Here is a 25,817-nt window from a genome sequence, read left to right on the forward strand (position 1 = left end):
CAGTTTAAAAATGTTTAGTTATAAATAAACATGCAGAAGTGACAAATGGCTTCTTTATATAGCACAAGTCAAAGTTTCCTGAAGCTCCAAAAAAGGCTATGCAAGTATTAAAGAAGTTCTAAAATATTTTTCTTGATTTTTCTTAAAACTGGATTTTGCATTCTATTACATCATAAAATGTGTGAAAATAAACCATCTGCTTTGGCAGGACAGTAAAATAGTTAATTTATAGTTACTGTATAGTTCATGGGAGTGAAATGTCCATAATTATTCACTGCTATTATTCCTTGAGAAAAGGAGACACAAAGTTCTGCCGCTTTTAGTCTGAGAGTACTGACATTTAAGTTAACAATGCGTTTCCATTAGATGTAAATACGCAGAAAGATAACTGGAATTCTATGTAGAGAAATAAAATCCTTTTATTAACATTCAACATCAAAGGCCAGATTCATGCAATACATTCTGGAACAGGAAATGTCAAATATTATATCAGTGTTTAGCTCGGTGTTTCCATTACACTAAAGATGACTGATCTTCCCCAAACAAATTTTCCTTGTACCTGAAAAAAATCTGTCCTCTACATAGAATGGATGATTAAGATGCATGTGGGTTTCCAAGTTAATGTGATGCTGGAACTCATCCTTTGCAGGAAAGACAGCAGTTCCTCTTTCAGTTCTTTTTCACGTCTTTCGATAATCTTTAGGTCTAGGGAAAAAAAAAATCAAACCTCTTATCAACAAAAACAGGCGTAGAAAATAAACGTTTGACTTAAAATTGCTGTAACCACCATATGTATTTTAATTTCCTTACTTTTGGTGCCTGAAATTTCAACCTTATGGTTGGTGGGTTTTTGTTTTGTTAAAAAGAAAAATGAACACATAAATCTAGCAATAATAGACCAAATCAGAGCTTTGGCAATTTACAAGCCTCAAGCTTTGTTTGCAAATTGCTTGATCCTGGGTCTAGGTTAACTGCTCCCTAACTTCACAAACGTAACAGTGCATCTTTAAATGACTAAATACTGCTATTCATTTTTCTCCAAACTTAGATTTTTTTTTTTTAAATCTGAATAAGCTCTACAAAACAAGACAAGTTTGAAGTTGAGAGCTTAGGCTATACGTTTGAGTTATCAAAAACCATTAAAGGTGAAGAATTTAAAAATCCACTTTACTTTGCATCTTTTCTGATGTTTATGTTTTGCATTTCAGTCTGCTTGGACAATGAAACTAGACTATTCAGTGTCCTGGGGTTCACTAGCAAACAAAGGGGGTTACTAGCCTTTGCCACTCTCTGCCAGTATCATCCACTGGCAGTAGGAGCAGACTTTTTCCTGACTCCTGCTGGGCACAGGGTCAGGCCAGATCCCAGTCTCTTGAAGATTGCTCAGTACTGGCACGGGATGTGGCCCTGACACCCCCAGTAGATCCTGGGGAACAGTACAGGCTCCCCAGCCATTTTTGAAGATGTCTATTGGTAAACTGATGATATGGTAACTTGAGATGGAGGGAGTGGGCACTGTGGACAGCATCATCAAACTGCTTTAAAACATAATCTGCCTTAATATAACTTATTAGGAAAAGCAACACAAAGCAACAGCTGCTTTCACCTACAAACCGAAAATGGGTACAGTAACTATATAGCTCTTTTCCATTTCTAACTGGATACAAAAAGATTTTAAAAAGGGGAGACTCCGCACATAAGTACAAAGGGTTAGTTCAGTGGACTCCATGTGAACTTCATGGAATAAAGACAATGTTTGGAATATTTCATTGTCATGTGCAATTCACAAAAGTAAACCTGACTAAATTTTCAGATATGGCATTCAAATACAAGGAAGTCAGTGAAGAAGTATCATGTACTCAGGCTAACTGCAGGAATTCACAGCGGGGACCACGCAAAGCATCTACCTAGATCAGGGATCGGCAACCTTTGGCACGCGGCTCGCCAGAGTAAGCACTCTGGCGGGCCGGGCCGGTTTGTTTACCTGCCGTGTCCGCAGGTTCGGCTGATCGCGGCTCCCACTGGCGTTCCAGGCCAATGGGGGTGGCGGGAAGTGGTAGCCAGCACATCCCTTGACCCGTGCGGCTTCCCACAGTCCCCACTGGCCTGGAGCGGCTAACCGCGGCCAGTGGGAGCCGCGATCGGCCAAACCTGTGGACGTGCCAAAGGTTGCCGATCCCTGACCTAGATGGTTCCACAGAAAGCAGGCAAAAATCTCACTTTCTTGTTAGGTGTCGAAGCCACATGTCCAGGATTCAGCATTTTCCCATGGATTGTAAAGTAGTAAAAAGGGCACATGTGACATACTACTTTATATGAAAGCAACTGAAGTGGTGATCTAGAGTCAGATCTTGGCTACTTATCACATGTATTGCTGTACATAATTTACATTTTAAGAAAAAAGGGACAACTGACCTTTTATGTTCGGTACTACATGACATTTTACCATTCAGTCAATTGTCCCACTTTAGTAGTGCACTGTTTGTATTAATCTCTGAATTCTTTGTTCCACATGCAACAACTGTAAATAACATGTATGGATTTATAAGGAAATATTTAAGCAATTTGGACAATGTTTATTCAACTATAATGTGGAATTGAAATAAGTCCAGCATTCAGTAGCTGGTAGATGAAGCAAAGCCATGTTTCGCAGAGCGTTGCAAGATATCATCTCCCCAAATCTTTGGAAATGCTCCAAGTTGTGTTACTCTAAGCTCACCCTCCGTGCATGCTCACGTAGTTCAAAATGTGGTAGTGTCTGTTGTGCATTAAAAGTGGGATTTTCAAAAGTGCTCAACATTGGCCTAACTTTGCTCCCACTGAAGACAATGGGAGTCTTACCTGACTTCAGTAACAGCAAAGTTGGCCAACACTCAGGGATTTTGAAAATCCCACACCAGAGATCCTATTGATTGCATGGCATAGTACGAGTTGCCTCTTACTGAGTATTTCATAGGCTTTTTGCGCAGACCAAATCATTCAATACACACACACACACACACACACACACACACACACACACACACACACTAATGCGTCGTCTACCCTGAGCACTGAAATTTGTTTCTCTCTGAATGGCAGCTTAACACTTCAGTCCAGTCAGCTGGCAGTCTGTGCAGATCAAGCTTATGTTAAACTGGTTACAGATCTGAGGGTCCCACAAAACTTTTCACTGAGCTGAAAAACACATCAGGATTGTTCTGGTTTTGTTTTCCTGTATGCAGACTGCAATTTGGATTTAAATTTTGTTGTTTCAAAGTCAAAAGGAATTGAAGCCTCAGTTTCCAATTGTATGAGGTTAATGAAGCTCAAACTGATTTGTCTCTGCTGAAAGTCTATCATGAACCAACATAAACGTTTTTAAAGCCTTTTCTGAAGTCACACTAGGCTTTCACACTACTGGTAGTTTGCTTTTTGAAAGCAATAGTCTCTGCTTTACAGACTGTACTTGGCACTGGTAAAGCTAAGCCTTGAAAAATATTGCCTTTGGTAAGGATGATATTAATGTTTTGTCACAGAAAGAATTGAAGCTTAAAAAAAAAACTTGTCCAACTCAAAAAGAATTAAGCTATTAGTGAACACCAAAGGATAGCTCCTTGCTGATAAACCACATAAATCTGGGGAGGGGTGGTTCCACTGGAGAGGGAAATACTTTATCACTCTCAACAAAACACTGCAATTATGCATTTGAACAGACTGTTTTAGTGAAACCTAAGAAAGTACCCGTCCTGTAACTACTTCAACAAGGAAATAAGTCTCCTAGAAAGAACCGGTTCAAAACTTCATCTGCTGGTTGAGGAGAGAGACTGTAGACATTTTTTAAAACTGAATATTCCTGTGAAGAGTTTATCTGCTGCATGTTGTTAATTGCAGACTCCTGGGAGAGGGATACAACCTCCCCACAATCAAAAAACCGCACAAATGAAGGTAAGGAATTTTGGTTTTGCCAATAACATGTAATGTAAATCTATGCAGCTGATGTCTGCCATCAATATGCACACCCCAGGAATGTTACAGTGCATATAAAAAAGCTTTGAAAACATAAATCAGTAAAATTCTAGGAAAAAAATTCCACTAATTTAAATAACTAGCCTCTTCTAATGATGATTTCTATGAAGCTACTGCTTCTCCCTCATTAGGAAGTACTTTGGAATCATGCAAAAGAGATGTTGAGAGATGGTCCGGAGCTGCAAAATTTGGATATAGATTTTAAATCTTTTATGCCCTGTTGATACAACAGCATTTTTTCATGCCCCTAACTGGTAAGAGATGGGCACCGTTGACTAAACGGTGTTTTGTCCAGAGAGCATATAGTTAATACTTGGTAAATTTTAAGCTTCTGCCATCCTTGCTTGCTGCCTAGACTGGCACACAGTTCAGTTTCTGTAACAAGTTAGGCACACACTTATTTTACTGTGGAGACAGAGGCATCTTTAAACTGTCCCACTGAAACTGGTAAACATTTGTACAAGTATTTCCACATGTAACTGCTTATCAAACAAAAATTGAATGCAGTGTAAGATAAATTCACATAGAGACGATGATGGATTGTGGATTAAACATAACCCTCACCTTTAGCTACTATGAGAAAAATCAGTAAAACCTAATTGTTTTCTTCAATATGATGCAAAATATTTTTTTCAAATACTTTTTTCCTGCCTCCTATGGTTATTTCAATCAAGTCTCAACAGACTTGCCATACAGTTCCATCTTTATTACATTCTTGTCAGCGCATTCCAACTAAGATGGTCTTTCTGCCTAGCAATATTTTGTGGAACAAAAGCAGGTTTCTGGCAGTCTCAGAAATGAAACAAGAAGAGACGCTATTGTTTGCGAGGCCAGATTTGAGTTTTAATCTTCCTATGCCACAATAGAACCAGCAAGATTTCAGCAATCTACATCCCATAAGAAGTCCAGCAGCTTATTGCTGGCTTAGGGCACTTGCTGTGGAAGAACACACATTTTTTATACCACGAGCCAAAATAAACAGTTGTAAAATAAAACTGCTTACCTCACAGTAGTCTTCAGACAATACATTAATATTTGGATTACCATACTTGAATTAAAAATGCAGTAAAACAGTGTATTATTATCGCTTATTACTTCTATACTAAATGGCCACTATTCTTTTTGACAAGATTAATTTCTCATATATCAATCTTTCAAAGAATAATTTTTCAAAACTACGTATTTAAGGGCACCATTAATCACGTGTTGCTTAAAACTTATATGCATCAGGATTAATTTCACAAAATGATTTGCAATACAAATTTCCCTTCCCCTCTCCCCAAAAAGAGCGAGTTATATGTCTGCCAAGTTTTTGCACTACAAGGGGCTAATAAAATGCTGCTCTTGATAAGAGGCAATTCTCTCTCCAACCCAGAAAAAAAAAAAAAAAAAGTAAAACAATCTCTTTTCAAAATTACAATGCTAGTTTTGACACCTAGTACATAGTCTTATGTATTTCAAATAGCTGATATGAAGTCAGACTTAACTGAGTCATCTATTGATTTCCCCTGAACAATGACACACACATTCCCAAAGTATTATCTCATCCTCACTTGTCATTATATCCAGGTCTTCTAAACAATGATTTTTAAAGCTGTCTCCACTAAAAGGGGAAATATGAAGATTGTCAATACTCCTAAAGAAGTTACCTGTCAATGCCTGCTCCTGAGTCAGTATTGTGCACCTGGTTTGAAAGCTTTGAAGTATTCAAATAGCATTTCTCTTTGCACCTGCAGGCAATCATCCCTCCTCATCAGTTGAGGAGAGTGACCAAGATACAGATGGGAAGTCCAGATATTCATTGCAATCTTACCAATGACAAGCATGAGTTTTCAAATGGGTCAATGCCTTAAAGCTAAAATATTAGAGCTGTACACCAATCTTGCACAAAGATTAATGTAATGGCAAAGTTGAAAAGAGCATTTATAGGTTAGGATTTGGTTTAGATTTTGTTTGCTAGTATGAATGAGTGAGGAAACAAAAGTTTCTACACTCATAAAAAACCCATACAAATTAATAACCATTTCGTGTGAAAGGCAGCTGGTAATAGTTGTATGGAATCTATTCTGCGGGTTTTTTGCTCCAGCCCCTTGGCAACATTCCTGTGATTATGATTTTCTCAAGAGATGCAGAACACCACCACTGTGATTCAGGTATATAATGTTTGTATTGGTTAACAGAATTGAAGCAAAGAGTGATAGACAACTAGATAGGAAGTGGCCTGATTTTCTCATCGGGACTTGTAACTAATTGAGTTGCATTTATCTGTTGTCTTCAGTTAGGAAGCTTTTCTATAAACTTGCGTAACAGAAATACAGACATGTTTGTGAGCCAGTAGATAAAGATCATCTATTTAAAATGCATCTTACTGTCAATTAAACTATATTTGGGGTTCTTTGTCTGGAAGCCTGAAAAGGACATGCATCCGAAGAAGTGGGTTGTAGCCCACGAAAGCTTATGCTCTAATAAATTTGTTAGTCTCTAAGGTGCCACAAGTACTCCTGTTCTTTTTGCGGATACAGACTAACACGGCTGCTACTCTGAAACCTGAAAAGGACATGTAAGCTTTGCTCTTCAATAACTTACACCTCTCGTCATCTGAAATCTATACAGAAAAATCATACAGTGAATAATTCGCCTTCAGCATGACTTACTCAGCTCTCAAAGTGAACTCTCCACGGGTGTGTGGTATCTCTTCGGAGGAAAGAGGACTGACACAAAGGGAAAGAGTGCCACTGAATTAACACTAGTTCCTACAACACCAACGTTTTAAATACTGACCATGCCTGATCCTGCTTAGTGAGATCTGAAGAGATCACAGCCCAAGGTGGTGGTATTATTTCTTTGTATTATGGGAGCTCCCCACTGTGGTAGGCACTGCACAAACACAGAAAAAGAAGGTCCCGGCTCCAAAGACCTTCAGTCTAAGTAATAGCTGCAGGCGGCTAAACAACTTTTAGCGGAGATAATTGACAGGCATTTTAAAAATCTTCCAAATAAACACACTACAATACCTTATTAATACATTCTCACAAAAGTATTTTAAAAGCCCATTAATCTCTCGAGTTATCTTTACAACTTTGTTTCTGAGCCTCTTCTGACAGCTAGAATAATAAGACCTATAATTTTCCATTTAATAAACATCCCTTATACCTACATTTTAGAATAAAAGGCATTTTTACATGCTTTACTAATTGTGGGTTGTACCCTTGTAATGCAACACATCCTTGGAGATATCTGAAGTGCCATTTTCATACCTAACACAATACAAGGTGTCTCTTTGTGCTCAAACAGCTGGCTTCTCTGTAGCTTCCTCATTTCTGGAGGTAACAGACCCACAATTTCACATCATAAACTTGCCAACGTCTAAAATTTATAGAACTTTTAGAAAAAAAAAAATCACACTCCTAAATCATTGTCTACAACAGCAACAGGGAACAGCTTTACATTTAAGACATCTCAACTCCTCTTTCCAGCTTAGTCACTATTATCCTCTAGTCTCTACTTTCTACCAGGACTTCAAGCTGTCTCTTAAACCTACCTATGTTATACTAATTGCTCTGATGTCCTCACATGATGGGGTCAAGTATTCTGCTCCCTTTTTAGCAGCAGGAAGGAAAGCTATCTGAAATTTTTTCTTGTTAAAAAAAGGGGGTCTTAGGGAGGCTCTATCTTGGTTCCTTTAGTTAATGCATCACAGGGTTATGATTAGTTATCACTATTTGAAGTTACTGAAGTATTCCTGAGAATGAAGCTGTTTGAGAGACTAGAAAGAGAAGCAGAGAATTTAGTGTAGTATATCACAGAAACTAAAAAGGAAGAGACGCAGTGTAATCACCATAGAAACTGGGAGTTGGATAGCACTTGCCTCAGAATTTATGTTCAACTTTCCATGAAGGCGCCTTGAATACATTCCCTCCCCTTGCCCCCATTTTCTGAGCAGAAGCCTGGCAGAAACTCAGTTCTACTATTATTGTCAGAGTTGGGCATCCTCAGGATCCTATATTCCAAAGAGAGTCACTATGGGCTTTTCTTCACTAAAAAGTTAGATAGTGTCAATATGTGACAAGCAAAGTTGTGTTAGTTTAAAAAAAAGGTTAAACATGACATACAGGGATGAGTTTGTGTTTTATTATCATGTCATTTGGTTGTAGGTAACCCTACTTAACAGGTGTGCTAAGTCATCACGTTACTTAACACAGCTCAGTGTTGTGTAACACAACCTAATTTTCTAGGTGAAGATGAGGCTTATGAAACAAGCTGACCAGGAACAATTATGTCTGTTCTTATAGGGCAAAGAAAACTCTGGTGTATCTCCTCTGAAAAACTAAGCGGGGACAGCTTTCAAAAAACCCTCTCTCTCTCTCTAGATCTCAGTGTGTTTTCAGAATTGTGGTTACACTGAAGCACATTGAAAGAAAGAGGGTGAGGGATATGGGCTGTTTGGAACTTTTCCCCTGCTCCAGGGTCAATCCAGGGCTAGCAGAATGGAAAGCCTCATTTTCAAAAGAAATGGCCCTAGGTCTTGGAGCCAATATTTAGCAGGGATCTAGCTGCAACTGCCTGGACTTACAGGCTGTCTACCCACACCAGTCAGTAGCACCAGAGTGGTTTCAAGACAGTGCATTCCCCTTTATTATAGTCAGTTACGCTGTGCTATTGTTTTGTATTGAACACTTCAGACTTAGATAGCAAAAAGGCCCTGTTATGTGAAGAATTTACATATTTGTAGATATGTTTAAAGAGTGACAGAGCTCTAACCACTAAATGCACCTTTCAAATTTAAAACTCTATATACTTTCAGTTCCCAAATACTTTCACCCTCAGGGCATACTTCCAACCCTAGCCTTCACTTCCTGGTTTAAGATAGAAACTGCTGTGGATGCTGTGAAGACAGTAGTTGACAAGCAGTACTGAGGTTGGGGTGAGTCTCAGTTGAGAGGACCTATATGTGCCTTCTTTACTAAGAAGCCAGGGGAAAGAGGTGACCTGCGACTCTGACAGCTGCTGCATGTGGCTTAGAGTGAAAGTACCATCAAGACTGGGGAGCTGGGGAAGCACAAGGCTGGGAAGGAATTGTTGTGTGGCAGCCGCACCCACAGATTCAGCAGCGTATGCGTCCACATATATAGTTCTTGGCTGTCTGTCAAGAGCCAACCCCTTCACTTTTCTTTCCCCAAATAACATGGCTCTCTGCTTTCAGAGTTGTATGATGCTAGTGTGGTAGTGTCCGGAATCTACTGAGAGCTATGCTACAGCGGTGGGTGGGTGGATGAAGTGTGGGATATTGCTGTAGCTACCTCCCAGTAGTGCTCTGTTGAAACCTATTCATGATTTTAGAACAGCCCCAGCAACCCCTTCCAGGAAGCAGAATGTAAAGGCTGGGGCCAGAAATCAGGAAAATTACTCTAAAAATAAACATTAAAAAGGTGTTTGGTTTTCTTAAATCAAATTTCAGAGTTTACAATACATAAAGTTTTAAAGTTTCAGAAGGGTTTTGGAGACTTTTCTTCAAACAGACAGAGAGGGATTGTCTGACATACAGAGATTCTTAATGGAAACTCTTCATGGACCTAAAACCCCTGGCTGGAAAATAGGCACTCACTATGTGAGTAGGCAGCAAACTGAAGGCATTTTCCCAGGAGTCAGACCCTTGCTGTATTTCCTTATAGGAAAGCTTCTGGAATGTACCCAGACCAAACTGGAACACATATACAGACAGAAACAATGAGAAGCCCTTGTGGCACCTTAGAGACTAACAAATTTATTTGGGCATAAGCTTTCGTGGGCTAGAACCCACTTCATCAGATGCATCTGATTTATTTAAATAAACTGTCTATTCAAAATATACGTTCCTAAGCTTTGGAAGTTTTGTGGAATAAAAAACCAAGATCTTCCTATAAACCCACATCTAGCAACTTAGCTCACACGTACGTCAGATTTACACTTAATTTTCATGTTGTGTTCCTGAGTTCTGAAGAGGTACTCAAAACAAAACAGTAGTCTTAGTAAAGTCTGTGTTCAGTAATTCCACTGCCTACTAGGGAGGCAGTGTTTCCTAGTGGACAGAGCACTGGACTGGGACTCAGGAGACCTGGGTCTAGTCCTGACGCTGCCACTGGCCTGCTGGGTGATCTTGGGCAGGTCACTTTACCACTCTGTGGCTCAGTTTCCTCCTCTGTAAAATGGGAATAATGATACTCAGCTCCTAGGTAAAGTACTTTGAGATCTACTGATAAAAAGTGCTGTAATAAGAGTAAGCTATTTGTGTCTTTTTCATAGCAACTGTATAGAAGGGGATGGCATCAGTACTTTGTTTTCTTACTATTTAATATCCACCCAGCCTAGAACTTTGAGCACCCTTGAAATAAATCGAAACACACAATTAAAAAAAGCTACAAATCAAATTCAGTCAAAGCAGGAACCTTCTCTTTCTCTTCCTGCCCCTCCCAACACATTGCATAGTAATTAACAGTCAGTAGATACAATATGAATTAAAACTCCCAACCCACACTTCCACCCCTATCCCCCAAACAGAATTCCTATTCTAGTTGCCTCAGCCCTCTCCCCCAACACCTCCGCAATAGATGGGCTCTGAAGCGTGCCTTGGAGGTCTACAGATTCAAACTGGGGGAGTGGGAAAGCACTCCCAAGGAAAATTGCCTTCACAGAGAATGCCCTGATGACACTCCCCTCTATTTGTATCAAGCAGGACACAGCTTATAAAGCCTGGGGAGAAAGGTTGTCTCTCAGGTATGCAAAATCTTTTTTTTGGGTGTTTGTATATTGCACCTCTGGATCTATTCAAACATGCTTTTTCCATTTACAGTTACCTGAGTTTTCATTTACTGGCAATCATGGAAAAGACCTACAATAAACCATGACAAATCTAGATGCACTATTAGTTATATTTCCAGTGAGTGTACCATCAGCATTTAACATTCTTTTTACCTTCACTATCAAAATTATATATCACTATACACAAGAAATCTAAAAAATAATGTTTGATGTTCCCCATTAATGACTTCTTTCCAACTATGGAATTTACCAATTAGTCATTCACTGTTATCTGGTTTTCAAACAGTTCTCTGTCCAATGAGCTACAATATCTTCCCTCTTGTACCATGATCTCTTTTCTTAGCCAGCAATTTTTAATGTAAAACCTTATCAACATCTGATTACAGAACCACAATTGCATTTCCCTTGCCTATTAAACCAGCGTATCTTCAAATCCGTCCACATGTCAGTTAACCAAGGTGGCTGCCTTTAATTAAGATGTGCTCCTGCACTAAAGCAAACCATAGTGTTTTTAACGGGATATTTGTCCAGTTAAAAATCATGTTTGTAAAAAACTATAGCACAGAAGGTACAAGCCAGGGTAGCAGGCGCTGACATGGGTTTACCCTATCTCTGTGCCTTCTGGATTCTGATCTGCTGGATAGGCCAAAAGGTCACTCTAATTTATGGTTCTTGTGCTGCCTACGGGCTTTGTAGCAGCCCAGAATCCACACAGCAATCAGTGCTACAGGCACAGCTCCTTCCCACCTCTAACATCTGGGCCTGTAACAGTGAAGGGAGGGGAGAGGGCAGCATCAGGTCACTCAAGTCAGCTCTGTGTTGCTCCTGCCCTCAGGGAGTTCTCCCTGCCCCCTGTAGCTCCTATACAGAGTGACATACAAGGGCCATGGCAAAGGCTAAAATCAGTCCCCGGGGTCTTTATCTATCTTCTTGCATTTTAGGATGATTAAAAATGAAAGAATATCTAAAATCTAATTTTCTTTCCACTATGGATGATCTTTGTTTACTTTTTCCACAAGTCTCAGCTAGAACAGTGGAAACTTAACTAAAACTGGCTAGTCTCGGTCACTTTCAAGTTCTCATGTGCCTATACAATTCTATTACGTTTGGACTGCAAACACTGTAGGGAAATGCTTATTTAATAAAAAAATAAATAAATAATAATAATAAAAAAAGGCTGCTTTTTCCTTTGTATATCATAGTGTTCATGAAAACATTCTTTTTTAAAATACATAGAACTCAGCTTTACATGAGTGTCTTTCTAACATTTCCTCTGCAGTATGTTGAGCTAACTAGTCCACAATTGTCTGTCATGTCCCAGGACCCATTTTTAATACGTGGGGTTACTGTCATCCTCAAAAAGAACAGGAGTACTTGTGGCACCTTAGAGATTAACAAATTTATTTGAGCATAAGCTTTCGTGGGCTAAAACCCACTTCATCGGATGCATGTAGTGGAAAATACAGTAGGAAGATATATATATATATATATATATATATATATACACAGAGAACATGAAACAATGGGTGTTACCATACACACTATAAGGAGAGTGATCAGTTAAGGTGAGCTTTTATCAGCAGGAGAGAAAAAGAACTGTTTGTAGTGGTAATGAAAATGGCCCATTTCCGGCAATTGACAAGGAGATATTAGGAATGGGGGGGGGGGGGGGGGAGAAGAGAAAAGCATGGGGAAATAGTTTTACTTTGTGTAATGGCCCATCAAGTCTCTCAAAAACCTGATCAGTTGTTAAGGAACACCTGAAATATCATTTCAGTTTTGTAGTTTCTATGCTTATTTTCTTTGAAATTAGTACTGAAATCAGATGCTGCCTCCCTCTTGGGCTCACGCATGTGCCTCAGCATAAGAGTTCAGAAGTTTGTGAAGAACAGAGGATACTGGAGCTGGATATTCACCCTGCCTATCTCCCACGGCCTCCCACCAAAGTGTATGTAAGGGCAGCAGCCCCAGCTTCCACACAATTCCTTTTGGCCAGTAAGGAGAACTGAGCTGTGCCTGCTGCAGTCCATGAGCGTCCTTTTAAGGGGTCTTTCTCTGTTTTGTTTTACTTAGTTAGATAGGGTACACCTCTACTTCAATATAATGCTGTCCTCGGGAGCCAAAAAATCTTACCGTGTTATAGGTGAAACCGCGTTATATTGAACTTGCTTTGATCCACCGGAGTGTGCAGCCCTGCCCCCCTGGAGCACTGCTTTACCGCGTTATATCCGAATTCGTGTTATATCGGGTCGCGCTATATCAAGGTAGCGGTGTAGTTTAAATCAATCAGAGAAGTTATTTTACAAGTTTGCTAAGTTTTAGTTTCAGGGCTCCACTGAGCCTCTTTCTACTCTAACTACTGGTAGCCTCCCCATCATTAGGCACAGTAGCTCATTAATGTATTCATCCTCACCCCACCACTGCAAAGTAGGGACATACTTTTATTATTATTATTATTCCCATTCTTACAGATAGGAAACTTTACTGTATCAAATCTTCGGTTCCTGAGCAAGCTCACAGAGAAATTAGCCAAAGGCCAACTTTGAGCTCATTTAATTGAAGCTAACATCCTAGACCTGACACAATCTAGATTCAGGCCAGGGTATGAAAACCAAAACCACCTTAATGGCACTGATGGGTGACAGAAGGCAGACATCCATTCTCATCCCCCTGGGCCCCTTTGCAGCATATGATATTGTCTACCATAAGATACTGCTGGCTTGCCTTAAAGTAGCCACAGCAGTCCAACATACATGCTAAAATGATCTGAGAACTTCTGGGTTGGAAGCAGTGATGGGAATGAGTAGTAATGGGAAACTATTCCTTCACTACTAGTCCTCTCATGTGTGAAGTCCACAAAGATCAATTCTCTCCCCAGTTGAGTGGTTCTGACACCTAAGAAAAGCCCAGGAATTCAGCACACTAAGTTCCAGTGTTAAGGGGCAGCTGCAAGCCGAGTGAACATGTGGCTCGCTCATTAGGAACATCAAATAATTTCACACAGGTCACTGAACAGCAGCTATACGGCCACTACCAAGCTGGGATAAGATGTGACAAACACAAGTGTCACAATGTCACATTACTAATTTCCCACCCCCTGAAAATACAGGAATGCAAACATTCTATAAAGAGGAATCAAATTCTGATCTTTATAACTTACGTGCACAAGCTCCAAATGTCTGTTTCATGTATATTTTCTATATAAATATATATATATACACACACACACACACACACACAGCTTCATTCCCTTCTACACTGTGTTCAATACTATACTAATGGGATCGATTCTTCTGTTGTACATACAATTTACAAAGGTAACTGATTACTTTTATTGGAAGTTTCATACATGCTTCAGTTGAAAACATCTCCCCATACAGGATTATTATTGGAATGTTACTAGATTATTTGCCCCACTTGTATACAAATCCTACATATCGACGTTAAACAAAAAATAGAAATCTTTACTACTTATTAATGTGATTTCTTAATTGTACATGGCTAAGTCGTTGTTATGAGTATGTAATGGGAATTGTGCAGGCCTGTCCCAGTATACAAATTAATCCTTCTCACAGGTCCAGTTTATATTATGTAGTCCTATTTTTCAAGGGTATATGTAATTCTTTAAAAAATAGTAAATTATGTTTTGGAGAAGTTCCATCCTTTGTTTTGCATTTACTGTCAAGTGTGACAGATGAATATTCCCATTTACATTATCATATAGAAAATATGCACTTTTTTTGTGGATGGCAAATACTGTTTGAATAAATTTTTAAAAGGAGCCTAGTGTCTTTTCCTTATTTAAATTAATGTTAAAAACTGATTTTCTCTTACTTGTAAAAATAAAATATTTTTAAACAGTTTGCCTTTCCTTTTCTATACTGAGGAGCTATTGATGGAACTATTTTTGTGAAGTAGAATGTTCTCTTCTGTTCAATAACCCACATTTTGTTATGTGCCTCCACCTATTTTTGAACTTTCTATTTTAAAATGTATTTCCTCCTTTCTTTGTTTTCAATTAATTCCTTTGTTTGAGAAGACTTTTTGCTTATTACCCGATGCTTTATCATTACTAAGTAGAAGTACAATCTAAATCACATTTACAGTACAGTATTAAGAATCTGCAGCAATCACTCAAACATTAAAACTAAAAGTAAGTCCGTTACATACTAGTGTCAAAGTGTAAGTACTAACGGTTTCATCCTACAAAGTAAAGAGCACGCCTGCCCTTTGCCTTCAACTCTGACTGATTTCCATAGGACTCCAGGGTGATCAGCTGACAGCAGTGTGCAGCACTTTGCAGGACACAGTCCCAACTTTCTCACAGAACAAGCTGCTACTGTTTAAGAGTGTCATCTTGCAAACTATTTATTCTCATGTGAATGCTCATTCTCAGCAGTAGTTGCACTGGAACCAACGAGACCAAGTGTGGGACTATGCAGAGGAGTAACTGTTTATAATATTGGGCTCTTCCCTTTTAAAGAGCACTGGCAGCCTGCTGCCTCTCAATATCACCTTTTAAAAATGGTAGTGGTGATACAAATAAGCATCAGCAATCCCTTATCCCAGCATTCCATGCTGGCTAGGTAGGGGACCTGCAGTGCTTGCTGAGATAGGGAATCACTTATATTTATTTATATATTAAACAAACAAAACCCTTGCCATTTTAAATGATTTGGAACCATCATGTCATTTGCATGGCTAGGCTATATAAATATGGTCTTCCCCATTCTCTTCTATTGTTCGTTTATTAGATTGTAACCTCTCCGAGGCAGAGACTGTCTCTTCACATGCATCTATAGAGTGTGGAGCACACTGGGATTTTAACCCTGAGTGGGGACTCAGTCAGTAATGCATCACAAATGTGAAATATTAGGAATAGTAATAAGTAGAACTGGTCATGAATGTAAAAGTGATATTTACATTGGTTGGTAATTCCATGCTGTCTTTACATTGCATTTGGTAGTTTAAATCCTCCCAAGAAGTTACATTTCAAAACACAGAATCTGTTCTCATTCATTGCCCCAAGACCATGTCACTTCCTAAATCACAAAGCACGCTAATAAAGAAATAATTAGTGACTGCACGATGTGCACTGCCAATATTAAAATTCACCAGTTTTAATCTGAATTAAAGGATGACATGACTTTTTTTTTTTTTTAAACTACATACACCTAGGTATATTTTGTCTCACTAAGTTTTGGTATATTCCACACAAATGTCTTAGTGTGTTCATGGATACATCAAGGATTAATTCTGATATAAATTCAGTCTCTATTTGCTTTTAGGGAAAAATTAGCATAGATTATTGCTGCAAAGTAAATGCACCTTTCAGGATATTCAGATCAAGATCTGTGCAAGATGTTACATAGGTGGGGCAGGGAGCAAGGTGCTGAACACCTCCCCGTAACAAGGCTCCAATGGTAGGGGATCTGGGGAGTGTAAACGCTTGAGATTTTTGGGAAGCTGGGAGTTTTGCAAATGTTATATCTCATGCTTTCCCCCTCCTGGGCTTCTTTCCCCCACCAGGCTAAGGGACAGGAGGCCATAATTTAGTTGTCGTGTTTCCCCGCAGCACACTGTTTCCTGGTAATACTGTTTTTCCTTTCATGTTAATGACTATTTACTAACATTTGAAAATGGAGGCTGTCATACAGTTTAATTTGATATACAACTTTTTTGCGCTGTGACCAAAAAGCCTGAGGAGACAAGCAGGGCAATATGAGAGTGTTATGAAGGAAAAAGAAAGAAACAGAGAGACTAGGGGGTGGTAGGGATGATTTTCCCTGTAACATTACTAGAATTTCCTCACCAGAATTTTAATCTAGTACCTGAAACATACTCTAACATTGACATGTAATATACGTATTACTGCACCTTTGTGGGGAAAAGAAGAAACAAAAACACGTCTCCATGGAAAAGAAAGCGTTCATCAAAGTGAATGAATGACATGCTTTCTGCCAAACATTCGGTCTGAAGGTCTGTGGTTTAGTAAAATTAATTTTCCCCACATATAATATCCAGAGAGAAATCATATTTTATTTGCATACATTATTTCACCTTATAGAATAAAGAGTTAAGGCTTCTTTCAGCTATGTCTAAAGATTGTATAATACACCTCTATCCCGATATAACTCTGTCCTCGGGAGCCAAAAAATCTTACCGTGTTATAAGTGAAACCGCGTTATATCGAACTTGCTTTGATCCGCCGGAGTGCTGCTTTACCACGTTATATCTGGGTAGAGGTGTACAATGCAATCTGCAGTTTAAGGGAGTTCTCTCTATGAATGAGAATCCACTACATTTATGAGTCATATACCAGGAATGGGCAGATATAAAGAAGAAGTGGGTCTGAAAATTGTATCAAAAACAAAGAGAGGGGGAAAGTTGCCACTGAGCTCTATTTCTACTACAGACATTTCCTCCTCAAGCAGAAAATCTATGCCTAAAAAAAGCCAAACATAACTGAATGTATAAACTGAACACAAAACTACATATTTTATAAATATGAAAAGTTGACATGCCTCAGAGGGGTAATCAACCTTTTTCTCATCTGTTTCTTTAAAGGTTGATGCATGACATCTACAGTCATAAATGTCCTTTAAAAGGTTTTTAAGATACTTACGGAGTCCAGAGCATTGGGAAGGCATCTATTTCTTCTTGTGTGTATTCATCTAGCCTCTTGGGGATTCGGCGTGGCTGAGAAAGCTCCTCTACAAGATTATTACGTATGTCTTCTGGGATAACCTGAGGTAGAAGATAATAAATGATTCTCAGCTTTTCAGTTTTTAAGCAATAAATCTTCCCTGCAAGCACTGAAATTCCAAAGAGGAAACCTAAATACTGTATTTGTGTGTAGGTACGCTTTTCAGAACATTGTTCCACCAGTCCAGTGGATTCAGTGCTAAATGAATCAACCCATCTAATCAACATAATTGAGACTACTGCAAAATAATGTTAGTACCTCTAGCTGAGCTGGAATTTGAAGAAATATAATACAGACCATTTAGCATGAGAACCTAACAACATATATCCAGAAAAGCTGTTTACAGTCTTGACTGTAATTAAACATATCAACATCGATAACACGCCAATCCAAGCTGCTGACATACTTTTTTTGTTTGTTTGTTTTTGTTTAAAGACAACAGTTATACAATATAATGCAAAGAAATCCCAATACAATTACAGGACCAGACAGAACTCCATTCTCACCAGACGCATGACTGAGTTCCTCAGAAAAAGAGCCCTGTCACCCATTCACTGGAGTTCAAACCTGGGAATAAACGGCAAAGCATCTCAAAGTAATTTCAGACAATAGTAACTGACTTGATGAAGTGAAAGGTTAAAGGCCGAAGGACAGAAGTAGTCTGAAAGGCAGTCAGATCCAAGTCAGTTAGCATTATGTACTAGATCATACTCATCAATCCTTCAGAAATAATAAGCTTGCTCCAAGAAATGAAACTCAAGAGATTAATACTTTTACTGGTATCAATAATCTATGTAACAGTTTGATTTGGGGGGGAAAGGATGTTACCAGGCACTAAAGGTATATACACAATATGATTTTGATCTCCTTAATCCAGCTCACAGTCAAGCTTACTTTTCCACACTTTTGCTACACAAAATGCCAATAAAAAAAATTCTTTTTACTGCCATGCTTTCTATGGATTGTACCCCAAGACAATAGTGCATACGCTAAGCACTAAAGATCTGGGTGTTGGCATTTATTTAATAAAGCACAGAAACATGCTTCACATATTGTTGCTAGAAAGATCTATATACACTATTGGGTTATAACTTTGACAAAAATGAAAATATAAATCAGGCTCTGTGTTTTCCCCAGAAACCACAGCTGTCATGTTCACAATATATTTATGGGTCACTGCTTGACTTAAAATACCTCATATGGAAAGTAATATTCTAGCTCTTTCGCTAACATGCATCTTTACTTCATTTAAGACAGAGAAAGGAAACGATTGTGTACAGAATAAACATATGCATTTTTTCCTGATCACCGCTCTCATATTTTCTCTCCGAATACACATGCTACATTTGTTAGAATGTCATTTTTATAAATTTCCAGGGTAAGGCTGCTGTGCGTTGGCTCCCAAGCACAATGTATAGTATTACAATTACTCTTAGTACAGGAACAACATTTTTAATTGTGACCCTAACAGCATCTGCAAGATGCTCCATTGGCATTTGGTAGTGAGTTTCAGCAGGCCTGACCAGTTGAATGTATGTCAACTCACTAATGTTATTACCTGTATCTAGTAGGTGTCATGTAAGATATCAATAAAAAGCTAACAACATACTGATCATTGACATTATTGTGTGGTGTATGTATGGAGGGCAAATTCAAATTACAAACATAATGAAAAGTATGTTATCAAAGTGTATATGCCAGGCAGGGCTAAAGTTACTCACACCCTAGATAAAGGAATGTTGTTCTGCCACCTGGAAGGTATTTCCAAGGTACATTAAGACAATGGAAATCAAATTTACATAAAAGATAAACAGGACCATCAAACCAACTGGGGAGGAGACAATCACTCAGCATCATAGCAAGGGGAGAAGATTTGAAAAAACAAATCAATATGCATTTTAGCAAACACCAGAGCGGAAAGAAACCAGCATGGAACTTCCTTCATGACCAGACTCCATGTCATCTTCCCCCCAGTTTGAATGCACTTTACTTTTGGGGGTACCTTTCAAAAGAAGGCATTTCAAAGCTTCACTGGACTATAAAAGAAATGGGTGAAGAACCCAAAGCTATCTTTCACCTTAGACGACAAAGGAACCAAGCACGTTGGACTCTATGGGAGATCCTGACGGGCTGGTCAGCCATTTCACCGGTAGGTAGATTGGGAAGGAAACTACCTTGATCAAAGGCTGTGGTTTGCTTTGTTAAAATTTAACCTCTAGAAAGCATTTTTCACTTTTATTTGCTTGTAACCATTCCTAACTCTATCCTTTATACGTGACCCACTTAAAATCCCATCTCATTTTATTTTACTTGTTTTTCTTTTAATCTAAACCGTCCTAGTGTTGTGCTTGATTTGAAGTGAATGTTAACGCCAGTTAATGTGGCAGGCTGCTGGGTACTGTCTCTTTAAAGGAACAAATGAACTTGACTCTCTCTCTCTGAATGGTCGAAGAGAGGGATGAACATTGCAGAGCACACAGTTTTGGGAAAATTCAGGACTGGGGGGTGTTGGGATCATCTTGCCAGGTGTAACCAAAGCTGGGGGAGACCAAAGTGTGGCGGTGATGTTGCAAGTAGGCTGCTGGAATCAGAGCGCTAAACCAGGGCTGCTTAACACAAAGACACTCAGGGCATGCTTGAACACTGGCGGGAAGCATCCAGCCATGAGAGCTACAGCAGCAGAGCATTTTGAGGCACTCGGGGTTACATGTCAGACAGTGGCACAACCCTTCACTAGTCTGGATTGCACCCCAGAACCGGACGTTAATATATATACTGATTAGTGGAGTAGTCTGGTGAATGAGTACCTTCTGGTTTGGGAGCAACGGGGCTCAAACTCCCTCCTATATGGATGCATTATGCTTTGTGATGTAATTTAGCAAGTTCTGTCCCTCCCTGAGAAGCAAGCTTAATGAACCTTGAACAGTGAAGATTCTTAGTAGCTTATGGAGATTTTATTGGGGTTCTGGAAATAACTTGGGGAGACTTTTCCCATGGCTTGTGAATTCACAGACTCATTTTTATACTTGACAACTTAGCTTCTCCACTGTAGTGCTTCAATGTAGACACTACTTACAGTGACGAGAGGGGTTCTCCCATTGGTGAAAGTAATCCACTTCCTCAAGAGTTGGTAGCTAGATCAACGGAAGGATTCTTCTGTCAACCTAGTGCTGTCTACACTGCGGGATAAGTTGACTTAATTATGCCGCTCAGGGATGTGGATTTTTCATACCCCCTGAGTGAAATAGTTAAGCTGACTTAATTTTCTAGTGTAGACCAGGCCTTAAATTTTGAAAACCAGTTCATGGAACCAAAGTTTACAGATACTGTACTCTATCTTGATTTCCAGTTAGGAATAATCTTGTACAGTAAAAGGCCCTTTGTTTTAGCCAAAATACAGAACAATAAGCCTTCTAATGCATGACAATCTTCAGAGCTGTATGAAGTTATAAAGAAAAACATTAATATTCAACTGTCTTTAGCTATAAAAGAAACAAGCTGCTTTTTCTCATGAAGGGAGATATTTCTATAACTAAATCTATACTTCCTCAAAGCATCAGAAATCAGAACATAACCAAGTACAGCTACTGACTTACATCTTCTGGAAAGAGGTGCAGCCTCTGCATCATAGTTCTTCTGTGCAGGTTCTTTGGCAGCATTCTATAAATAGCCAGTTTAACAATCTGTAAGAGACATACATATTATGAAAAAAATATACATCTGGGTATGAAGCAGACATGCCAAAAGAGCAGAAACAATGAGAAAGAGGTAGGCTGGGCTTCCCCCTGCCCATTCCTCCAGATCCCGGACTTTGCTTCAACAACTCCCTCCACAGGCAAGAGCTCCACCACCATCTTGAGGTGCAGCCTGACCATTCCAAGAGGCCAGAGGCTCTGGCAACTGTCAAAAGAGCAGCAGAAATTGGAGGGAGCAAGGCTGGGTACTTGTTCACTCACCAGCCCTAATAGCACAATGCCTGTACAGAGGCAGACATGTACAGTGGAAGTCCCCACCACCTTCTATGATGGGGAAGAAGGGAAACCATTATGCAACCTTAACTATCACAGCCACCTCATTGTACAGAATCCTTTCTAAATATTATAATTTAATTGCTCACGATTGGAGAGCACTGACAACTTTTTCTTCTAAATTAACTGATATATTTGATGTGATAATTAATTAATCCTGTTGACGATCACTGAGTGCTGACAATAACATCGTATTTCCCAGTAGCAAAGCTTCCCCAGTGAGCTATATTTGCAGTTGAGGACTAGATATGTTCTTAGGGAGGAAGTGATTGTGAATCTGAAGGTTCAAAGAATTTGAGTGAAAGTGATCATGCAATGATAGATTTCATGATTCCAAGGAAAGGAAGGAGTGAGAACAGCAGAATAAGGACAACGGATTAAAAAAAAGCACATTTTAACAAACTCAAAGAACTGGTAGGTAATGTCTTACGGGAAGAAAGTTTCTAAGGGATAAAGGAGTTCAGGAAAGCTGACAATTTATCAAGGAAACAATATTAAAGGAACAACTGCAAACTATCCTGATGCGAAGGAAAGATAGGAAGACTAATAAGAGGTCAATATGGCTCCATCAGACCCCAAGGTTTATCTCTGAGTAACAGCTTCTCCTAGAGTGGTGCAGCTTACATCCTTTCCTTGCTTAGGACCCTGGCTGAAGCCACCATCTAGCTCTAATTGCACTGACAAGAAAACACAGAAGTTTTAATAAAAAAATTAAGCTTAACAGAATTTGAACTGGCTACTTTTGCAATATAAAAAAGGAACAATGTAAAAAGCAGCACCAACCAGAGTCATTTACAAGGTGATACTTTAGCTATAAGAGGACTCTGATATTGTTACCTGAATACAAAAGAAATAGAATTGAGTTTTACAACAAAGGAACTGATTAGACTATAGAATTCCAAGAAAGCTGTTCTCTAGTTCATAGAAGATGTGCCTATGGATTCAATATTTCATTAAAATTAGTAAAAAAGAGAATTTTCCTAAATTTTAGCTATACATTTCCAATAAACAGAATTCCAGTTAAAATGATGTTTTTATGTGATGATGGTGATTAGATTTTTTTAAAAAAACCAATCTTAAACAACAGCGGTCCGAATTCTACAATGAGAAACGCACAGAGCCCCATTGACTTCACTGGGACTCCATCTCGGCAAAAGGGCCTGCCTACCTAGTTCTCTCAGCAGGACTGCGGCCAAAGTTCCTATGATGGGTACTGTTAAGCCAGCATCCATCAAAACCAATCCTGTACAGTTGTTTATGCACTCCACCAGTTCTTTACTCATGGTCCTAGCAAAAAATAAGATTTCACATCCTATTTAAAAAAACAACAACACCACTCCTGCTGATTTACAAGACACTGTAAAATCTTGTCTTTCAATTATCTCATTCTACTTTATGTACTGAGCCCTGCCTTCAGATTTATAGCTGATGAACAGAGTCTACAGATTTACATAAGCTCTTGGGTTCAAAGCATTAAACTGGTGTACACCCTCTCAAATCTGGAATTTCTTTTGATTGATACAGTTTTACCTATTACCTCTAGACTTAAAACACTTTTGTTTAAGTTGGCCAATTAATACATTTTTGAGACGTTAATTTAACTATTTCTAAAGCCTTAGATGCAAACCATGAAAGTGCCAAAAACATTAATTTTAAATGGATTGTTCACATGTCCAATAAAAGGTCTCCAAAAAAAAATAACAAAACCAAACCTGGGATAGATATTCACTTCAAGTCTCAAAAGTTCAAATTTTGCTTCTTAAACTACAATGAAATGAATATGGTAGTATAGCCTAGAAATGCTTATTTACACTAACATATCTGACTTTTGTTGATTAAACAAACCATTTATGTACACCGGACTGGATTACATTTAAACCTGCTCTAGTAAACTCTTACATTGTCAGATATGCTAGTGCAAAACTAGCATTTTATTAGTATGAAAAACCTTTTTATTAAAATAACTCTAGAGAGGATTCATACATTAGGACTTAAAAATTTCAACTTGCGTTGGTGGTGACTGATAGAGCCTGGCTCTTATTAGCCTAATATTGCCTTGTATACGTTTGTCACACCCAGGAGTGGCTGATTCCTGGAAAAGAATCACTGAATAAGTAAAACAAATTTAAAGGTGGTCATCAACAGAACAATACCACTTGCTATCCTGGGAAGTACTAAATAAATTGACTGAGGTCCCAGGAGAAAGTACATGGAAGTGACTAAGAAGCGAAGAATCCTAGAACACTAGCAGCATACCTTCACACCACATTTATCTGAATGGACTAGCCTTCACAAAGGATGCAGGATACGAAAGAATCAGCTAAAGGGTATTGAACCGAAAAGAATTTCAGGATATCTGGGATTTTTTACTAGATTAGACAGAGCTACCGTACGTACATCAAATTTACATAAATCCTCTTCATACCAACTCCTTGGTTCTCTTTCCTGCTTAGTCATAATGCTTTTCTTCTAATTATTTAGGTTCCACTGGGAGTGTTTCAAGACTCAGGAGAAGCTGCATCACTCTGGCTTCGAGTGTTTGATTCCTGTTAACACTTCCCTGCTATTTGAATGTGTGTATTTATTTATATTAATTGTACTTCACTCCCAATCCAACCTATCTCACTCCCCACTACTGCTCTGCACAACTATTTAAAACTCTAGAGTTACTGAAGTACTTTAAATTGATATCCTTCAGAGAGCACAATCCTGAAAGGTATTGAGAGCCTTCCACACTTTGCAGGATTGGGCTCAGAATGGGGAACTGATTAAGAATAGTAAAAGCAATTTGTCTTCATCCACAACCAAAGCAGAGAGCAAACCATCTGTGAAGTCTTGCTGAGAGTATTTCAAACTTCTAAGATGCTTGATCCTGTTCCAATATTCTCCCTAATCCATAGCATACTCAGTTCTATGTCTCTACTAATCCAGGCTTCAAAGTTTTGCTCTGGTTTATTAAAAACTGTTCCCCCTCCCCATAGTTTTAAAAGAAAACTCTCTGTATTTGATGTTTTACAAATAGTCTTTGATATGTGTATTACTAGCCTAAAATTACTCCTTGCCTTCCCTGACCCAAACTGCATAGTCTTTCAAAGACCAACTGTAAGGATTTCTGTTCCAGGTTTTTCTTCCAAAAGGTAATCATTATGAAGAGTCAATACAAGTCTATGCACGTAGTGATTTTTAAATAACATTCAAAAGGTAAGAATGTTTTAAGCTCCCTTATTTTAATGCCTGCAGCTGCATACATTGGGGCAATGACTCTATGGCAGGCTTCCTCACAGCATATTGCCAGTGTTAAATCTTGTCCAGTTTTATAATTATTCTTAGTAGGTGAAGTGCGCTCTGAGTAATTGTCAACCACTAATTCTTTGCCAGTGGCAACACAGACTCTAAAAACTGTGGCCAACTCACATACAGTACTTCTCACTTCTTTAGACTTGTTTTATACTCACTAATTTTCATGTGAAGTTTTTGAAATAACTAAATAAGCAGTGTCAATTAAATTTTGCTTATATTTTCAATTAGAAAATATAGTGAAATTTTATGTGAATATTTATTTCAGGCCAAAACTTTCAAACTGAGGTGGCTGAATTAGGCTCCTAAATCCATATCTAGGCACCTATCCAAAAGTAGCTTCATTTGCAAAAGTGCAAAGCATCCATAAATCCCACTGAAGTCAATGGGAGTTGCAGGCAATCAGTTGCTTTAAAGTCTAGCCACTTCCATTTTTAGGCACCTCAAAAGATGTATGGTGCAAACTTTAGGCATAAAACTTTCACAATTCTGGTCTCAAACTTTACAGTAATTATGCAAGTGAACTAAAATGTCTATATATTTTATTGTTATAAAAACTGCTTTTGGGTTCCAAAACATCTGCTTCTTGCAAATAAACAAATGGAAAGTACACACAGTAACTCCTCGCTTAACACTGTAGTTATGTTCCTGAAAAATGCAACTTTATATACACTCACATATTTTTTTTATATATATATATATATTATACACATATACACACACACACACACACACACAGAGTATAAGTTTTAAACAAACAATTTAATACGGTACACAGCAATGATGATTGTGAAGCTTGGGGTTGAGGTGGTGAAGTCAGAGGGTGGAAGACGGTGGGATATTTCCCAGGGAATGCCTTACTGCTAAATGATGAACTAGCACTCGGCTGAGCCCTCAAGGGTTAACACATTGTTGTTAATGTAGCCTCACACTACAAGGCAGCCCGAATGGAGGGAGGGGAGACAGCATGGCAGACAGAG

At 38.7% G+C, this 25,817-nt stretch overlaps 1 protein-coding gene across 1 annotated transcript in view; it reads right to left on the minus strand.

The window, feature by feature from the left end:
• Nucleotides 1-401: 401 nt before the first annotated feature.
• Nucleotides 402-25,817, minus strand: part of MRPL13 (mitochondrial ribosomal protein L13) — a 47,884-nt gene continuing 22,468 nt past the window's right edge. Inside the window, exons 5-7 of the mRNA XM_024208586.2 lie at nucleotides 21,109-21,195; nucleotides 17,432-17,553; nucleotides 402-705 (exon numbers count right to left, since the gene is read on the minus strand). Of these exons, the coding sequence (XP_024064354.1) occupies nucleotides 681-705; nucleotides 17,432-17,553; nucleotides 21,109-21,195 (234 nt within the window). The 3' untranslated portion in view covers nucleotides 402-680. The remainder of the gene's footprint in view (nucleotides 706-17,431; nucleotides 17,554-21,108; nucleotides 21,196-25,817) is intronic.

Source organism: Terrapene carolina, unplaced genomic scaffold (assembly GCF_002925995.2).
Source record: "Terrapene carolina triunguis isolate 2854851 unplaced genomic scaffold, T_m_triunguis-2.0 Scaffold58, whole genome shotgun sequence".
NCBI lineage: Eukaryota > Metazoa > Chordata > Testudines > Emydidae > Terrapene > Terrapene triunguis.